We start from the raw sequence: 17,721 nt of genomic DNA on the forward strand, positions 1-17,721 counted from the left end.
CCTACTGTTTACAGGTACTCAGAACTGAACATCAAAGCAGAAGCCAAGATGAAAAAAAATCACTGTAAGCTTGATCGCAGCAATAGCCTCAAAACCCTGGCCTGCACTCAAGATTATCTTCCCTCCCAGCCTTACAAGTACAGATAGCAATTTCACTGCAGAAGTAATAAAGGCATAATTAAAGTGATGACAATAGGACCCAACAGACATATTTTTAAATCCCAGCCATAGCTGACAGCAGAAAGAAACTAAAATTATGCTCTTAGATACATCATTCTGTCAAAAAATGTAAGCAATAATAGATGTTCTAGGCAATATTCTAGGCAGCACAAATCTCAGTAGTAATAGAAGCTTCACAGCAACATGAAAGCCATGCAGAGTTTGCCACAATCACTTCTTAATGTTGATGAAACATAAGCAATGTCCTTCTGCACTCCTGCCCTGCTTCACCTTCAAGGTGGCTCCAAGTCATGATCAACAAAAACTCAGAATGAAAGAAAAAGGAAAAAAGTAGTGAGGCAGTAAAGCTGCACAGACTGTGGTTATCACCAAGTGATCACTCCCCTGGGCACTGAGCTCTACTCTGCTACAGACAAGGACATTGGATTGTTTTATGAATAATCTGTGCATGTAGTTTTTGTGCAAAGACAAAAGATGAAACTGGCAGCAATGTTGAAATGCTGTACAGTAGTTTCCAATAAGTAGTATGGTTCACAGATTCATTTTCATTTCTTCAATGTTCATGAGCTATCATGAGATAACTCGTTCTGTTCTGAAGCTAAAAATAAACAAGCAAACACCAAACCACCAACTGTAAAGCCCAATGTACCACCTACCATCAAATAAAATGCTGAAAAGAATTCTGCCGGATACTCACAGCATACAAAGTCTGCCTTAAAACAGACTCTGATTTTGTTGTTGGTGTCTAAACATTTCTTTGCCACTGTCCTAATATTTTGGGCCAGGCAGAAGCTGACAGTAGAGGAAAGAGATAACAATGTTTTTCAGAAGCATTTTTCTTTCTTCTGACATTGGACTGCCCATCCATCCACTGGAAGTGACTGAAGGTCTATGCAGAAATACCTCATTTTCATGAGGGAGCCACAAGAAGCAAGACAGGTATACTCTGCCAAAGGTGATACTGAATTAGAAAGTGCATGAGAAGAAAAGGAAATGAGCTAACAGAGCAATCCCAGGGACTTGACCATCCATGTTCTTTTCATACCAGCACTCTGATCCTATCTCACTTTGAAAAGGCACCTAAATCCAATCTCTGGAGAGCAATCAAATCCTTCCCACCCAGCCAGGCCACATTAACCATGCTGAATGACAGCCTGCAGGTGATGGTATAGTTTAGTACATTTTCCCTGCAGGGGCTGAATACTGTCTGTGACATGGGAGAACAGACAAGTTCACCCAAAAGGCAATTTTCTGTAATCCCCTCCAGCTGACTTGTTTGTAAGGCACAATTTGTCTATTCATCATGGAGAAAGTGATTCACTCCTGTTCCACAGGGATCTTATTGCACATGAACTAGATGGGCTCTAACTGACAGCCTGTCAGAGGCTACACTTGCTGGGTGGGTGACAAGAAGCTGCCAATTTGTCCTTCAGGGCAGTCTGAATTACACACTTGGCAGTAAGGAACACAAGTGAGATGCTGCCACAACAGCCCTGACACAAGTTTGAGGTACCCATGAAAGGCTGAGTAAGTGTAGCAGTAGATTTGTTGAACACAGGTTTTTCCCCAGGACAGAAATGATGTCCTGATCATCAACAAAAGCAGCTCACTGCCTTCAGGTATTATCACAAATGGAGAAAGAACAAAAACCCCTTGAATATTGAGATATTGAGCAGGTATTTACTTTACAGAACAGTCCAGCCTCTGAGAACCTTGTTCCTTTCTAATCAGACCTACAGACAGCAAAAATGAGAGGAGTGGCAACACTGCCTTCCTGGAAGCCAATTTTGCAGCTGCACAAGATTCCAAACAGACACTGTTTGCCACATGCTATAATTCAACATGAAAGTATGTTTAGCATAAAGCAGAACTGAATAAATATTCATGACTCTCATACTCAGCAGGTACACCCAAGATGATAAACTGAAAAATCAGAAAAATAAAAGTACTAAGTAATTTTCTTAAAACAACAAATCAATAGTGTTTAAATTGATATAAAGAGATGCCACAGAGTAAATAGATTATTACACTGAAAGTGTCAAAATCCATGCATGTTAAAAATCAGAGTCACACTAAGCTGTGGAAATGAACAATGAGATTTTATAATCTGTATAGCTGTTTCCAGCTCCCTTTCTTGTATTACTGCACCTGTCATCTAGCATACTGTCATCATAATCATACTGAGAGAAGATAAAATTTCTTTTTCTGAAACGTGTACCTGAAGATTCAAACATTGTAAATCTCTCTAAATATGCTGCTTAAACTCAGCAGAATGTGCTCAGGTACACCCCTTCCCACCAGTGCTTCATTTACACTTTCAGTCTGAGTTTCCCCTCCATTTCACACACTCTAACAGAGCCCATCACTATTTGTTACACAATGGAAGAACACATTAAGGACAGTCCTCAATCTTTGTTTTGAACAGTAACACGGCCCAACAAAATAGCATCAACTACAACACCATTTTCTATTTACACAGAGAAGTAGCTCCCGTTCACATACCACATTTCTCTTTGGAGTAATTCTAATTTCCTAAAATGACAAGTTTACAAATATTATTGAAATTGCTCTGCATCATTAGCTTGCCAAGAATTTCATTTCATCAGAGTATCCACGGCTAAGGACATGTCAAAGCAGAGAAGTTAATCAACACACAGAGCTTTCAGAGTGATACTCAACAAGGAATTATGACCTGTATCACCATGGAAAGACTATTCAATTGAGCATACAACTCTCTATCACCCCAGCATGGAGGAATAAACAAACCCAACACAGGAATGATTGCCTTAAATAAAATCAATCAAACCTACTTTAATATCATCGTACTAGCAGCCATTATGACTATTCTCTTTTCCTACACTAAAAGGAAGAAACTCAAACTTACTGCTTGCTAGGTCACACCTTGAATATGGTATTTTCTTGAAAACATCTATTTCTTCTGTTACCTTTTCAGTAAAAGACAGCCTTCCAATTTATGCAACGTAGCAAGGCAGCAACATACAGCAGAAAGCTCAAAAAGTTAAATCCTCTGACCATGGTAAAAAATAATTTAGGCAACTGAAAAATTTTGGGAAGTATCTGGTGAGACGATGAACTTTATAAAGTAGAGAGTAAAACACTCCAACTGCCTGGCCATCTACTGGATTGAATTTCTGGAAACATGACCTATATATTTATTTCTAAACAGGCCCACCAAGCAGAAATACACTCATGGTACCTTCACAGAACTGACTCGTAAGCTTTGGCCATCAGCTGAAAGTGGTCTAATACAGAAAGTGAAAAATGTAAATACAAGGCCAGTTAGTGAGAGGGTGCTAGAAATGCTTTCCACTGAAAACACTAAACAGTCTGGCCTTCTGCTTTAAGTGCATTCCCAGAAGCATGCAGAAAAGCTGAGTGGGAGAAGGCCCTGCACCATCAGGTTGTCTGACAAGATTAATGCTTCTGCACAAGTGTGCCAAAGCAGCAGTGTGCCCCTGGCAGTTCAGCTGTGCTCCCAGGCATGCAGTGTGCATCCAGCTGGGAACTGACACAGGCCTGGAGATGCCTCAGCCCTGGATTTCCATTCCTCCCCATCAGGCAGAAGGCAAAGCAGCAGATGTACTTGTGCACAGACACATGCACAAGCAGTGGAAAGGACTGTGCCAATCACACTAAATTATAATTAAGTATCCAACATCCTTTCTCAGCTACAGAAACTTAATGTTTATTTGTCTTGTGATGATTTTTAATGTTTAAGGAAAGATTAATGACACAGACACACTGACAGGAGTAATAGCTTGAAAGCTTTCAGCTGTTCTAATCCTGCTGCAGCATGTCAACTCTCAGAGAAAAAAAGGTGTCTGAGAAACTATGAGCTGAGGTTTTGTCTTCTCAAAATACAAACCCCAGAGCCTCCAGGGCAAAGACTGCCTACAGCCTATCAGGGAGTTGCAAGAAGTTTTGTGGGAAGCAATGCTTAGAATACAAGACAGCTCTCCAGTGTTTGAAAGATGAACAATAACAAAGGAAAGGAAGACTACAATAAAATTAGGACCTTGCATGCCAATTACCAAAAACATGAGCTCTAAGTTTAGTTTGTGACAGGCTTTGCATTGTTACACTTTGGTGCTATGACTTTTATGTACAGCACTGTTATTACCTTTCTCCCTCTGATATTTGACTGTGATGTTTTACAGACTTACTTCAAGTCAGCTGCTAATAAATTAAATCCATTGTAAAGATGTCCCTCTACTGAAACTTTCTTCAAGTAAGAGTAGCTGTCCAGATCTGCAGTCAAGAAGTTTGTTACAAGAGCACCTAAGAAAGAGAAGTACATAGAGCAACTTGTATGTGTGTGCTCACTATTCTGACAGCCCTGGTAAAACAAACAGAAAGATAAAGATTCCTGTTGCCAACAGGCTGTAACAGTGGAAGAAAACCCCAAACCACAAAACCAGCCCAAATAATGAACCAACCTTTAAAAGTCTTACATCATTCTACCATGTTCACATTAAGAGCAAGGACTTTTACTCTGAAGAACTCAGTCAAAAGCTCTTGGTGAAATTCTAAGAATTCACATTTACTAACTATTCTGGACTGGATGCACCTTTTGTCTCCTCCCACCTTACAAATTCTTGTCTTGCTTCACTTCCCTGATATATGATCCCAAAATGAAATATAAATGACATGGTTCATTTGTTTCTCTGTATAACATTGTTTGTCACTGCAATATATTCCCAATCCAGCACCATATGACAGTTACACACAAATCTATTTTTACTTCAAAAAACCCCACACATGTGCTGTTTTGAGCATCCTCTTTGAAAGAGGGTTTTTCTATTATTTCTCCTCCTCTGATTTATCAATGGGGAAGAAGAATCTTTTAGGCTACCTCCAGCATAATCCAAGTTGCATTCCCTGACAAAGGTATTTGAATATGAATATACACTTTAAGAAGTCTACTGTATTCTAAAACTAGCTCAGTGCTTGGCTAATTTTTCTGCCTGTTAATTAGAATTACTTTGCAGAGGAGATGGTGCTGCTGCATAGCTTGTATGAATGTGACTTCAAGCTCTAGGCACTACATCTTGTTTTACTTATGCCTGCTTGATCAAGAAATCATTATCCAAGTCAAGCTCCTCACATATGTACTCAAACTCATCAGTTAAAAAATTTGTTTACAGCACATAAACATTCTTTTTGTCCATAAAGCTGTGTTAAAAAAATTAATATTGTAATCATCACTATTTTACTAGAACATCAGGGCTTGTTTGTCCACTTCTTTTTTTATTTTTTATTTCAACTCCTCCATACCTCTTCCTTTTGCATTTTTATCAATCTTTGGCTGCATATAGTTTGTCAGGGCTGCCATCTTGCCTTTCTTACTGATTCCCAGCCATGTCCCTCCTTCTTTTCCCTCCTCCATATCCAGACCTAATGGAACAAGTAAGAGTTAGGTTATTAAATACATTAAAATTAAAAAATGTTTCAAACTCACAACATGTTTTCCTTAGATGTATAAAGAAGAAAATTTCTTATTAGAAAGGCAAAACCACCACTCTAACAATGAAAAAACCATGCCATGATTCCCTGATATAATAAACCCCTCAAAACAGCAAGACACACGTACCACTAAGGATCTCATTGCTGCTGTCCCAGAACTCGGCCGATTTGGATGGTCTGTGGTAGAATTCATCCCTATTAGCTGCTAGAATAAGCCTGCAGAACACAAGAGGAAAAAAGACACTATTACTTACAAATTGGAACTTCACAGTACAGGCAGGAGCAGAATCCAATTTTTTCCAGAGCATTAACTCATTTCAAGCATGAAACTATCCTTTATCTCCCACCTCACCTTTGTCACTCAGTGTTAAAGTTGGACTGACATCTGACAGCAGCCTTCTCTCTCACTGTCGAGAGACACTCAGCAAGTCCCTCTTGGTGAGTGAATGATGCAAGTGGGGCTTTCAAAAAAATAATTCTTATAAAAGAAGACACTGAATTCAGATTGCATTAACAACCTTAAGATTCCTCAGCACAGTTACAGCTTAATTAAAGAAAATAATTATTATTATTTTGAAATTATTTTTTTAAAAGTGTTTTTTGTTGGTTGAACATCCTCACCTGAGGAGCAGGTAATGGATCCAAGTAAAGGTAGAAGACCCCAGGCAGGCCCTCTGTGGAGGCTGAGGGCAGCAGGGGACTGCAGGCAGACCTGCACAGCTCCAGGGCAGCTCCCAAAGCCCTGCTCATCAGTACCCACAACATGACTTGCCTTTATTTCAGCTGTGAGACAGTGAATGCTCCCCCTTCTCTCCAGCTATGTTGCTTAATTTAATTTTAATGAAATGCTATCTTTCAAAAACCTGCAGATTTTCTTTACCAGTTTTTCTTAGCCTCAGTTATCTTCTTCACTGTCAGTTCCTCCTGCCAGCTGCATCTCAATTACAGCTGCACAGCCAAAGACAAGTTTGCTACTGGAACTGAAGACAGACCATACAATTTTAATTCTAATTTTCAGCCACAACACACGAGACTCAATTCCAATGACATCTCATTACTTTGTTTGGCATTCAGATGTACTTACATTTTCTGCAGGTTTCTGAACTTTCCTGCAAATTCATCTCTTCCCTAATACAGTGTTTTAAAAGAGGACTGCAAGGTACAAGTTGCACATTAGAAATACTACAGAAAAAGAATCATAATGAACCATAGAGAAACTAGAAAAACCTGACACTTCAATGGCATCCTTTCTGTAAGGTAAGTGCTTAGTATTTTGCCTAACAAAGATAACATCTGTTGGAAAGCAAACTGTATGTACAATTTTATCTTTCCAATGCAAATATAATATTGTTCCTTTCAAAATTACATAATTTCTCTTCTTCCAGCTGATCCTAGTCTTTGAGCTATAGGCTTTCTGTTGGTTTACCAAATTTCTGTCATCTTACTTCAACATGCTCCATCAACAGGATGCAGCCTCCTTTCACAGATTCTTATTTAAATGAGTATCTCTACTTTAAAAAAATATTTAAGTGCACTTCTCATCTCCTGAAGCTTCAATTATACTTTGCCTTCAATAATTCTTGACATGAAACTACATAGTTTCTATTAGATTAAACTCCATAGTTACTATTTGTTTATGGTATCTAAATACTAAAAATAAGCAAAGTCTTTTTTGTGTGATTGAATATTCCCCATCTCAAGTTTAATGCAGAACCCTAAATTTAGCACAAGGCTAGTATACAAAAACATAGTAATAAAAACATCTTTATTTTGTCATTTATGAAACATAATTATAGTGAAAAGGAACAATATTAAGTGACCCCCATCTTCTAATAAATTGCAAAAAGCCTATTCAGCTATTTTTATAGCTGAAATAATTCAACTGTATTAGGATTTACATATAAAGATTTATTTTAATATTGAGAGAAATGAAAACATGAGAAATCATTCCATTAAAGCAATTTCCTACAATGCAATTCAGCTCCAGAAAAGAGCCTGTGATTATAGCTTTGAAGCTTGAAACATTAATTTATTTGTAAGATGCACACAGTACTATTCAGAAGGATGTAAAGGCAGCATATTACCTCTGACAGTAATAATGGACTACACTAAAGTGCTTGTTACACTGCACTAAACTTTACCACAAACAAGCCCCAAGAGGGAAAACAGAACCAGCAGCAAAGCTACAGGCAGATGGATTTGTTAGTGTGTCACAAGAATGAGCTCTGTGCTTAATTAGATGGTCAAGAAAATTGACCAATATGTTGCTCTAGAAACCAGAGTCTACCTGGATGGAAAATTCTCCCAAGTTTTACAGAGAACAGGTTTTAGCTTGGCTATTTTCTTCTAGCCAGTAAACTCAGTCAATGACAAGCTGTTTGTCTTATAAACTTCTAATTCCTATTACTGACACTTTCTTTCAGTTGGAAATGCAAAGCAGAGAACAGTGAGGGAAGTTTAATTGCCTGGTTTGTGATGGACAAAGAAATTCGTGTCTGCAGGTACAGGAATCCCCTTTTAGTTGGGAAAACTGTTCCAACACCTCACCATGAAATAAACAGAGCTACAGCACAGTGATGCCTGAAGTGTCAAGAAAAATCACTCTTAGCAAGAACTTGTAGAGAGAGAGGTCTCACTTGGTCCAATGGCCTGGGATTTACCACCCTAACAGGTAGCCCAGGGTGATTTATGTCAGGTATAGAGCAAGCACTGCTTAACAAAAGATATAGAGAAAGTTAAACACAATTAAATACTCCTGAATTTGGACCAACATCTCAAAAGTTTTGTCCTATTCTGATGCTGACAGCAAGTTGTTCTCTGATATAAATTAAGAACTTCAATCTTGATGCAATTTTTTATAGCACACTACTCTAAGTTCTACTTTTAAATATTGATCATGGCAGAAAGTTCACTTGGCAAGCAACTGCAGTTTAGATCCAAAGGATTTTCCCAAGGGGCATCAAATTGATGAATCTGTCTTTTGCTAACTACCAACACAAAGAGAGTCAGACCAAATAAATGGACATATTAATTCAGCACCAGTCACATCATAAACAAAATCCCTTTTCAGGCAGGCTCCAGATGCAGAAAGGAATGCACTCTGGACAACTGAGGTTTCCATTCTCATTTCCTCTCTTTCTGTAGAATGGCATCTGCTACTTAATCCAAGAGGACAAGAAAAGAAGTCAGTGAAAGGCACAACCATCTACTGAGCAGACTGACTGATGGTTTCTGGGTGAATACCAATACTTGTACCCTACAAAGTAATATGGAACCTATACAGTACATATAAACACAGCAATAAACCTCACAGTCTGTTTACAGCCTGAAGTGCTTGCTGTCTTTTTATTACAAACTCAGTGAACTCAAAGATACTGATGTTGGAGATGAAATTTAAAGAGGACAGGCTACAATGAGAGAGAAGATGATTACAGGATGTTTAATACTTTGGAAATTCACCTGCATGACATCGAGAAATTCTTAGAAACTGACCTAGAAGCCTGCAAGCTTATTTTTTCTTCAGTTTTTGCCTAAACATTTCATACACGACTTAGTTTATTGCCTACAGTTTTAATTGCAAGCAGTGGCTAGGACACTTCCTAGAAGTTCCTTGGTTGCAAACTGGAAGCCTTAAACAGATCTATCACACTGAAAGCAGGGGACAGCTACAACTGTGATGCCCAACAAACAGGATTCCACTTAGTTTGAATAATAAAGTAGAAGGCAGCACTTCCAAACACTGGAGTACAATATCTAAGGGACTTACACAGCACAACAGATCACAAGCAAAAGGTCCTTGATTAGAAACTTCAAGACTTCTGATATAGCCTAAAACCAAAGGGTTCTAAAAAGGCTCCAGTAACTCCTCCAATGGGGAAAGCCATGAAGTTAAACACTACAGAAGCACAGCTGAACACATAATATTAATTTGAGTTTGTAATTCACACACTGGGTACAAAAAGGAATTGTGTAAAATATTACAGAAGCAGGTCTGTTTTAACTACAACCATCTTACCTGTATGCATTTTTTGAAACTGGCCGTGGGTCAAATTTGAATAGAAGGATGCACATTGAAGATCTGATGTTTAAATCTTGTTTCTTCCACAAAGGCTCAATACAAGGTCATTCTGTAATAGCCTAAAATGGTAATAAAGATTATCAATTACACTGCAAATTATAAAAAGAGAAACTTGCTGCTGTGCTAGAGCTTAAGGATTGCAATGTACTGACTAATAGCTCACAATACAAATACATAAATAAAATACAACTTCCAAAACAGAATAGTTCTAAAGACTGGTTTACTAATCAAATTCTTACGTAGTTCTTTCAAATTTATGGCTGGCTAGTTCAGATTTTTAGAGAAAAAACCTGCATCAAGAAAATATTGACAGAGTGTAGAGTGCTAGCAAAACATGAAAAAAACACTGTTATGCAATTTTCTGCTCATTACTAACAAAGCACCTTTACTTTTTTCCCCTCTCTTAAGGAAGGCAAAATGCTTCTTTTAGAATAAAGGAGAAAATAAGACTCAAACTGTTGCAGAAGACAGAAAAAGCCTCATTAAAGACACTCACAGACCTGCAAATAAAGTATAACTTAGGCCAAGCTACTATCAATGTTCAGGAGAAATTATTATTGTTTAGCGTTGGGTAAAAGGTCAGGAACAAACAGAAACACATGGGATATTCTGTGTCCAGAGTTTACATTTTGATGAGGAGTTTCCAGCACTTGTGCTATATTTAAAATTCTGGCCATGCAGATGGAATGACAAATGTGCTTTCCATTTCAAACCAACAAAACAGCTTTCAAATATTTTGTGTTGTCCAATTAACATTTTTCTGGTAATAAACCTGCAGTCTGATCTTTACTTTTTGAGGCTGCTCAAACAATTATCAGAATGCCACCAATGCCCAATGGTACACAGCCATTTTTATTTTTACTGAGAGCTTTTGCCATGCAAGGACTTTCAAGGCAAGTCAAGGGGAGAGGGAGGCAGAATTCAACACCACAACTCTAAGGCCATCTGAGGGACTCAACAACTGAAAAAACTTCTGTACAAAACCCAGGATTTTTAACCTTACTTTCAAGATATGTGGAAAGGGTCTCTCTTGCCCTTTAATTGCTACATAATTTGTCATAAGAGGTATCAGGACATGGATCATCTTGACTACATTCACATTACCAAAAACAGAGCTGCAAGTGAAGCATTTATACAGATTTTATTTTTAAATTAACAACTTGCCCATAGCTGCTGGCTCCTGTTAAGCCACAGTTCAGCACCACAACCAGCCTGCTGTTGTTGCCAGAGCACAATAAGTTCAGTCTTGTAGCCAATATCTCCAAAGAGACTCTTCTGCTGCAGGACATGAAATAACTCACAAAGAGGTGCAACACTCCTGACATGCTTGACAAGAAAATTAGTGCACAGGAGCGTGTGTGTGTCTGTATATATATAAATACACCTCAAAGTATTTTAAATTCTGTTCGCTGACAAAAGGAATTTCCCTCCCAAGTTGACTCATAATCCATGAGCTAAAAGCAGCAATAGCAGAGCTATCCCAACTATTCTGTGTTAAACAGGTTACACAATTACACACTGCTGGCTTTCTTTGCCTCTATCAAGTCAATCCCAAAATAACTGCATTAGAAATTCACCATAAAATGAAGATGCAGTCTTGAATTTTGGATAACTGATTTACTAGCCAGGTCTTTAAAAAGAACATAGCCAGCTTTATAGAGAAACTGTAACCACTTTTGAGAAGGTGATATGCCCCTTCTCAGACTGCTATTGCTGGATTTGAACTGCCAGTACTGGAAGACTTGGATCTTCTACATACAGATTATTTCAGAAACAACACTCACAGCCCAGAAGAGATCACCTTCAAATCTATGGGTTTAGAGGTTCCCACCTACAGCACTACTTGGGAGTATGCCAGGGAATCCTAAAAACTTTTATTTCTGGCAAAGTGCAAAGCAGCTCACTTGGTGAAAGCAGGGATATAAAATACAATTTTAATGACAACTGTCACTGACTACTCTTGCTTACTATGGAGATACGGCTGCTAAGTGCCTTGCCAGATAATTAAATGGATTACTTGATAGAAAACTGTTTGCAATTAATCACTCATAAAACCAATATTTTAATAAACAGGTTTCATGCTCATTGCCTGATTTATTCAGTTCCCTTCAAATAATCAAATGGGTCCAGCTGTTCATGCAAGTTACTGGCCAGCATAAAAATTAAACAAAAACTGCCAGTCAGAAAACAGCTGCATAGTAAGTTTGCAGTACTCATCACAATTATCTAGAAGGACAAGTATTTTGAATACTTCAGTATCTTTCTAGAATCCCCAGTCATTATGATTAGGTACTACTGCTTTGACAGAATGCTTTTTGTCACCCCATGAACCTTGCTTGATTTTACTATAGTTCTTAAAGTTACATTTATGCTTTTCTTAACCCCAAATACCAAACCAGCATTTTTTATCTCAGGCTCCACCTTTTTTTTTTTTTTTAGACAGAAGTGTTTAAGGCAGATAAAACAGAGCTACCCCTTTAAAACAGCAGCAACACTTAACTGGCAAAGGAGGCAAGCAATGTATTTTGGTACCTTCTTTGATTAAAGCTGACATTGCACTTGAAACACCTGTTGTGGATATTACCCTTAAATTCTTAAATAAAAGCATAATGAAAGTCAGACTCAAATTTGGATATTCTGAAATTTACAATAATTAACAAAACACTAAGAGGAAAAAAACTGACGAGAGGCTGTCATGGATGTTGTAAATACATAAACATTCAATCAAGAAGTCTTCATGCAGGTACCTTTCTCTCGAGCTCATACTCATATAAAAGCTGCTGCTGCAGCCACAGGGATGGGATGAGCACATTGCAGAGCTGGGGCTGCAAAGCACATGTGCTCAGCTCAGCTGAGTCCCCACACACCAAGGAGAGGAGAAGGTGAAAAAGATTAGGCCAGCACTGACTTCCACTTGCAACTTGATCCTACAGCAAGTCCAAAGCTAGATCAAAAGCTGATTTTCAATTTCCATTTCTGCAGAAAATGTGTCTTCAGAACCATCCGTAGAAATGAAGGAGGTGCCCTAGTTTAAAGAGTTCATATAGAAAAGGCTAAGTTGTGGTACAACACTTGCTTTCTGATTTTCTTTTTGAGGAGAATACAAGCCAGAATATACACACTATGCAACAAGGTCTGCAGGAATGGGGGAGAAATCCTGTGCTCTAGATTGGAGACAGTGAAGACTGCTCTCTGGATAATGAGCTTTTATAAATTCTAGTTTGCTTATTCCTACTCAATAAGACAACAGTTACCAAGGATGACATGATAGCAACAATCTCCTATTTCTGTAATGCTTCCAGTTTGCTGTCCAACTTATGCCTAATACACACAAACCAGCTTGTCAAGAACCACAAACATCCTGTAATTAAGCGTTCTGCTCCAAATGGCACCTCTAATTTGGAAATGACATTAAAGTAACTAACATTCTTGTTCTGTGCTACAGTACTCTGTTAGACAGCACAGTGTGTTGTTTTGCTCATTTGAAGGATCTGTTAAAAGCCTGAGTGGATACATGCCAGCATAAGGTAGCATTTAGAGGGACTTTCAGGAGACCCAAACATGATAGATTGTGTATGTTCTTTTCATGGGGCTCCACCATCATTTGGTTGATTAGAAACAATCAGTTCACAATTTGGCTTAAAACTGTTTTACCCTTAAGAACTCCCAGTAGCAGGCTTTGAAAAAGGAAGCCATTTGTTATGTATTTCATATTCACAAATGAAGCATCATAAATAACATCTGTCAGTTACCACAGTGATCTCAAGTGCTTCTCAACTCATCCAAAACTATTGTTTAGGTGCAGTCTAAAACACAGCTAAAAACCATTATTCACTGGAATCTGCTAGTTCTATGTACTACAACAGTAGCTAATGTTCAGCAGAGTACAGAACTATTTTACTGTCTCTTTTGAGTATGCCCAAATGAAACTGAGCCCACAGTCCTCAAATGCCCATAGAAGGGTCATAAAGTTGGATGTATTTTCTTGCACTACTGAAATTAGGTTTTTAATAGAGAATTTAAAATCATCAAAAATAAGACATGCTTGATTAGTTCTTAAAAGTAATCTATATTTCTCCCTCAGAGAAAAGTGTCTCCTGGCTGCATTTTCAAAGCATTTTACTCTTTCATTTTTGCACTTCCCTTTTGTACCACATGCTCCACAGTAACAATACTAAGAACTACAGATGAAGTGGAATAGATGGATCTATAATTTGATGACTTCCAGGTTGTTCCCTGTGAAGAGCATTTGTAAGTAACCCAGGCTTTGTAATCCTACCAAGGTGAAGAGTCAGTCTTCCCTGAAAGAGGCAGCAAAGCAAAAGCACAACACTTATGAAACACAGAAAATAACATGTAAGGTGAATGGCACTCCCAAGTTTAATGGGCTAATTTTATTTTCTGCTGCTTGATTTCTCTCTGGCGTTTTACTAGATGAGGTCCACTGTACAGCTTCCATGAGAACAAACGCCAGTAAACATAACCTTTCACCACATCATGTTTTAGAAACATTTACAAAAATGGGGTAAAGCAGCCTTTGCCCCAGTTTCTTAAGAGCACGATCAGCAACGGATCTGCAGACTCGGAGCCTTCTGCAGGGCCTGCTCCTTAGATAAAAGCTGTATTTTTAGCTTGTACAGTTCTTAGGTTTTCTTCAGGTAGGAACCACCAAAAGACATTAGTAGTTTTCACTGTATAACTATGACTATTGCTTGACCTGAAAGGGTCACTACATATTAAAACCTAATTTTAAAATTACTTTATTATTCTTGTACACTTACAATTGCTCCTATACGTGACGCAAATACCAACCAGCCACCACCCACGCAGGAATGAAATGCCATCGCATAACCAAGGAAAACAGGTGCGAACTGACACCTGAAAATATCCCCAGAGGTGCTGCTGGATAAAATTAGGATAAAAGCCTTAAGCAAATGGCGCTCAGGAGCTGCACCTTCCTTAGCGGGGAGGGCCGGGGCTGTGGCGGTGGCCAGGAACGGCACCCAGAGCAGGAGCCCGGCAGCTCCCGGCGGCTGGTGGCAGCTGAGGCGGCGCCGGGCTGTGTCCGAGCCCGCCCTGCAGGCACGGTGACCCCCGGTCCCTCGGTCCCTCCCTCGCCTCCCTCACTCACCCACGGCCGCCGCACCGCCCGTCCCCCGCGCCGCTTCCGGAGGGCGGCCGGGCCGAGCAGCGCCGCCCCTCCGGGGGCCGGGCCCGGCTCCTCCTCCCGCCGGTGCTGCCGGTACCGACACCTCCCTGTGCCTCTCGCTTGGGGCCCGCCGGTACCGACACCTTCCCTGTGCTCCTGGCCCGGGGCCCGCCGGCACCGACACCTTCCCTGTGCTCCTAGCCCGGGCCTACCGGTACCGACACCTTTCCTGTACCCCTGGCCTGGAGCCCTGCAGCTCTGCCCCGGTGCCACAGAGCCCAGCATCCCCCAGCGCGGTGGGGAATCATCTCCCAGTGCCCGAGCTGCTTCTTGGCTGCCTCAGTCTGCTGCCAGCGTAGCTGGTTTAGAGCTGAGACGAGAAATTGGGGCAGTAGAAAATTTTTTTTCACTGTTAGGGTGGTCAGGCATTGGAACAGATTGCCCAGGGATGTGCAGAGCTGCCGTGCTTGGAGATGTTTAAATCTGGTAATGTGGTTTAGTGGTTTATAGAGGTTACAGTGGTTAATGAGGTTGGAGTTCATGATCTTAAAGGTCTCACCTTGCTGATTCTGTGAAGGTGTGAAATAATAATATTACTGATGTGAGCATCACAGTACTCATGCCTCTGAGGACAGACACTCCCAGGCTGCTGCTGGAAATCTTGGTGGGTTTGGATGCAGCTCCTGACCCCTCAGAACAAGGCCCCTGTGAGGGATGCTGCTCCCCTTGACCTCCTTCAGCCGAGATTGCTCCCAGGAAGGCCCCAAAGTCACTGAGCCCTGAGTTTGCAAAGGGATTAATTCCAGCCAGGACAGCTTTCCTGAGGATTGAGAAAAACACAAGTGACAGCATCAAATTTGCTTTCACTTATTAGCACAGCATGATCAGAACTGATAACCAAACATTTAGTAATATTCCCTAAATCTGCATATTTGGTTCGGGATTGCATCTGTGTCACCTTTTTGTCCTACTGAAATATTATTATTTCATTTTTCAAACAAAATCTCAAACTTTATTTCTGACTTTTTTTTTCATGGGTGGCAATAGAGGGTTTCAGTGGAGCCTGTAAATTACAAAATGTTTTATAGTGAAGCCTGTAAGGAAACACCATAGAGTGTTCTTCCAGGTTCTAAGACTGATAATCACAATACACACAAGATGTGAAACAGTAATTAAAATAATTCCCAGGGGTATATGGATGTGTTAGGTGGCTTGTCACGTTTACTGGATACAGAAAACCTGAAGTCAACTGTCAGGTTTAGCACTGCTGTGGCATTTGACATTGTGCAAGTTCACCTCAATGCTTCCCTTCTCCATCATCAACAATGGGATGATCACATTGACCTTTGCAAGGTCTCTTGAGATCTACTGATGAAAATTACTGGGTGAGTGTATGATCATCATTCTTTGTACTACTGCTTCTGAAACACAATAATAGATTGCAGTTATTACCTTGAGACATATAAACCTAGAATGTATTAATGTTTTTAGGTACAGAGTTGTTATTTAAAGCGGTTATCTGGTGACTAAATAGACAAATTATACAAATCTCTGTTACACTGAAATAGGTAAAATGCATGCACATTAAATGTAATGTAATGTTCTTTTTGGCACTCTGTTTGAGTCTTAAAGTATAGACTCATCACTGTGACCAAAGATTGTTTAGCTTCTAGACTCGATTCTCATGTAAAATCTGCAGATGATAATCTGCATACCTTCAGCAGCAGTCATGTATATGGGAAGAAGAAAGTGTCCATAGGCTTAAAACTGAATGGTGTTTTTTTCCTGATTTTTTGTTTCTATTTTTAATACATATGGAAAGTAAGAATAAGTTCAGAGTCGTTTAAAAAGCTTTTTAGGAGGCTGCACAAAAAGAGTCCACTGCAAGAATTTGTGAATAGTGGATTTGATGGCCATTTTGACTCTTCCTTTTATTCTTGTGTCTACCTTTTGTTCTGCCTAAACCAGCTTGGTTATTGTTGTCCCTTCTAGACCCTGTCCTTGGGGATCAGTGTATGGCTTCCATTGTTTGTGAAATTTGAATAGACTGATCCCAAGTAGGCTCTGATTCTGCATCCACTCGAAGGGAGTGGTACTGTCAGGGCAGAAACTCTCTTGGAGAAGGCTAAAATACAAGCAGAAGCTAAATGAAAGGGTTGTAGAATTGTCCTGAGTTGGTTTCAAAAGCTAAAAGAGAAATAGTCCTGACATTTGTTTAAAGAGTTTGTTCTGGAAGAGAACAGAGTGCTGGAATGCACATTATTTGGAATGCATAAAGCACACTGTAGATAGATTAAATATCTTTTCCCTGAGAGGTTTAAAAAAGCAGCTTTAAAGGGGAGACATCAGAGACCCTGACAGTTTTCTATAGAGATGGGTTTTTGCCCAGATCCAGTTTGATTATCTCTACCACTTGCTTAGATGGTGCAAAATATTTATTAGTAGACTTTGTAGCCTAATAAACGAGTGAATAATTCACAACTGGTTACAAAATCATCTGATGTGCCCAATAAGTCATCCCAGTCCAGTAAATTGCATTTTTAATATCATAAAATATGAGGAAATGCATCTGGAAATAAAGAATGCAGGGATGGGGCCAGAATCGCAAAAAGTACCTCAAAAAATAATTTAGTTGTTATTATTTCAGTGTGACCTCTCAGGGTAATACTTTGGTAATACACTCTAACCATTTACTGTATAAAATACAGAATATATAGGGGGGACAGGGGAGTGACACTGTCTTTGTCCACAGCACAGGGACACTGGAATGCTGCACCACTTCTGGCTCCCACGGTTAAGGAGGGAGGAAAACCACAAGAAATCATTCAAA

The 17,721-nt window shown here is 39.5% G+C and overlaps 1 protein-coding gene across 3 annotated transcripts in view; it reads right to left on the minus strand.

Annotated features, from left to right (window-relative positions):
* The window catches only part of TANGO2 (transport and golgi organization 2 homolog), a 28,317-nt gene that overhangs the window by 10,363 nt on the left and 233 nt on the right, over positions 1 to 17,721 (minus strand). Inside the window, exons 1-5 of one of the 3 annotated variants that reach the window (XM_059484899.1) lie at positions 14,874 to 14,913; positions 9,680 to 9,801; positions 5,792 to 5,880; positions 5,476 to 5,595; positions 4,365 to 4,479 (exon numbers count right to left, since the gene is read on the minus strand). In XM_059484899.1, the coding sequence (XP_059340882.1) occupies positions 4,365 to 4,479; positions 5,476 to 5,595; positions 5,792 to 5,880; positions 9,680 to 9,735 (380 nt within the window). In that variant the 5' untranslated portion in view covers positions 9,736 to 9,801; positions 14,874 to 14,913. Of the gene's footprint in view, positions 1 to 4,364; positions 4,480 to 5,475; positions 5,596 to 5,791; positions 5,881 to 9,679; positions 9,802 to 12,489; positions 12,571 to 14,873; positions 14,914 to 17,721 lie in introns of those variants that run through there. The other 2 variants (XM_059484900.1, XM_059484901.1) reach the window with 2 other exon arrangements.

The sequence above is a fragment of the Ammospiza nelsoni genome, chromosome 18 (assembly GCF_027579445.1).
Source record: "Ammospiza nelsoni isolate bAmmNel1 chromosome 18, bAmmNel1.pri, whole genome shotgun sequence".
NCBI classification, from domain to species: domain Eukaryota; kingdom Metazoa; phylum Chordata; class Aves; order Passeriformes; family Passerellidae; genus Ammospiza; species Ammospiza nelsoni.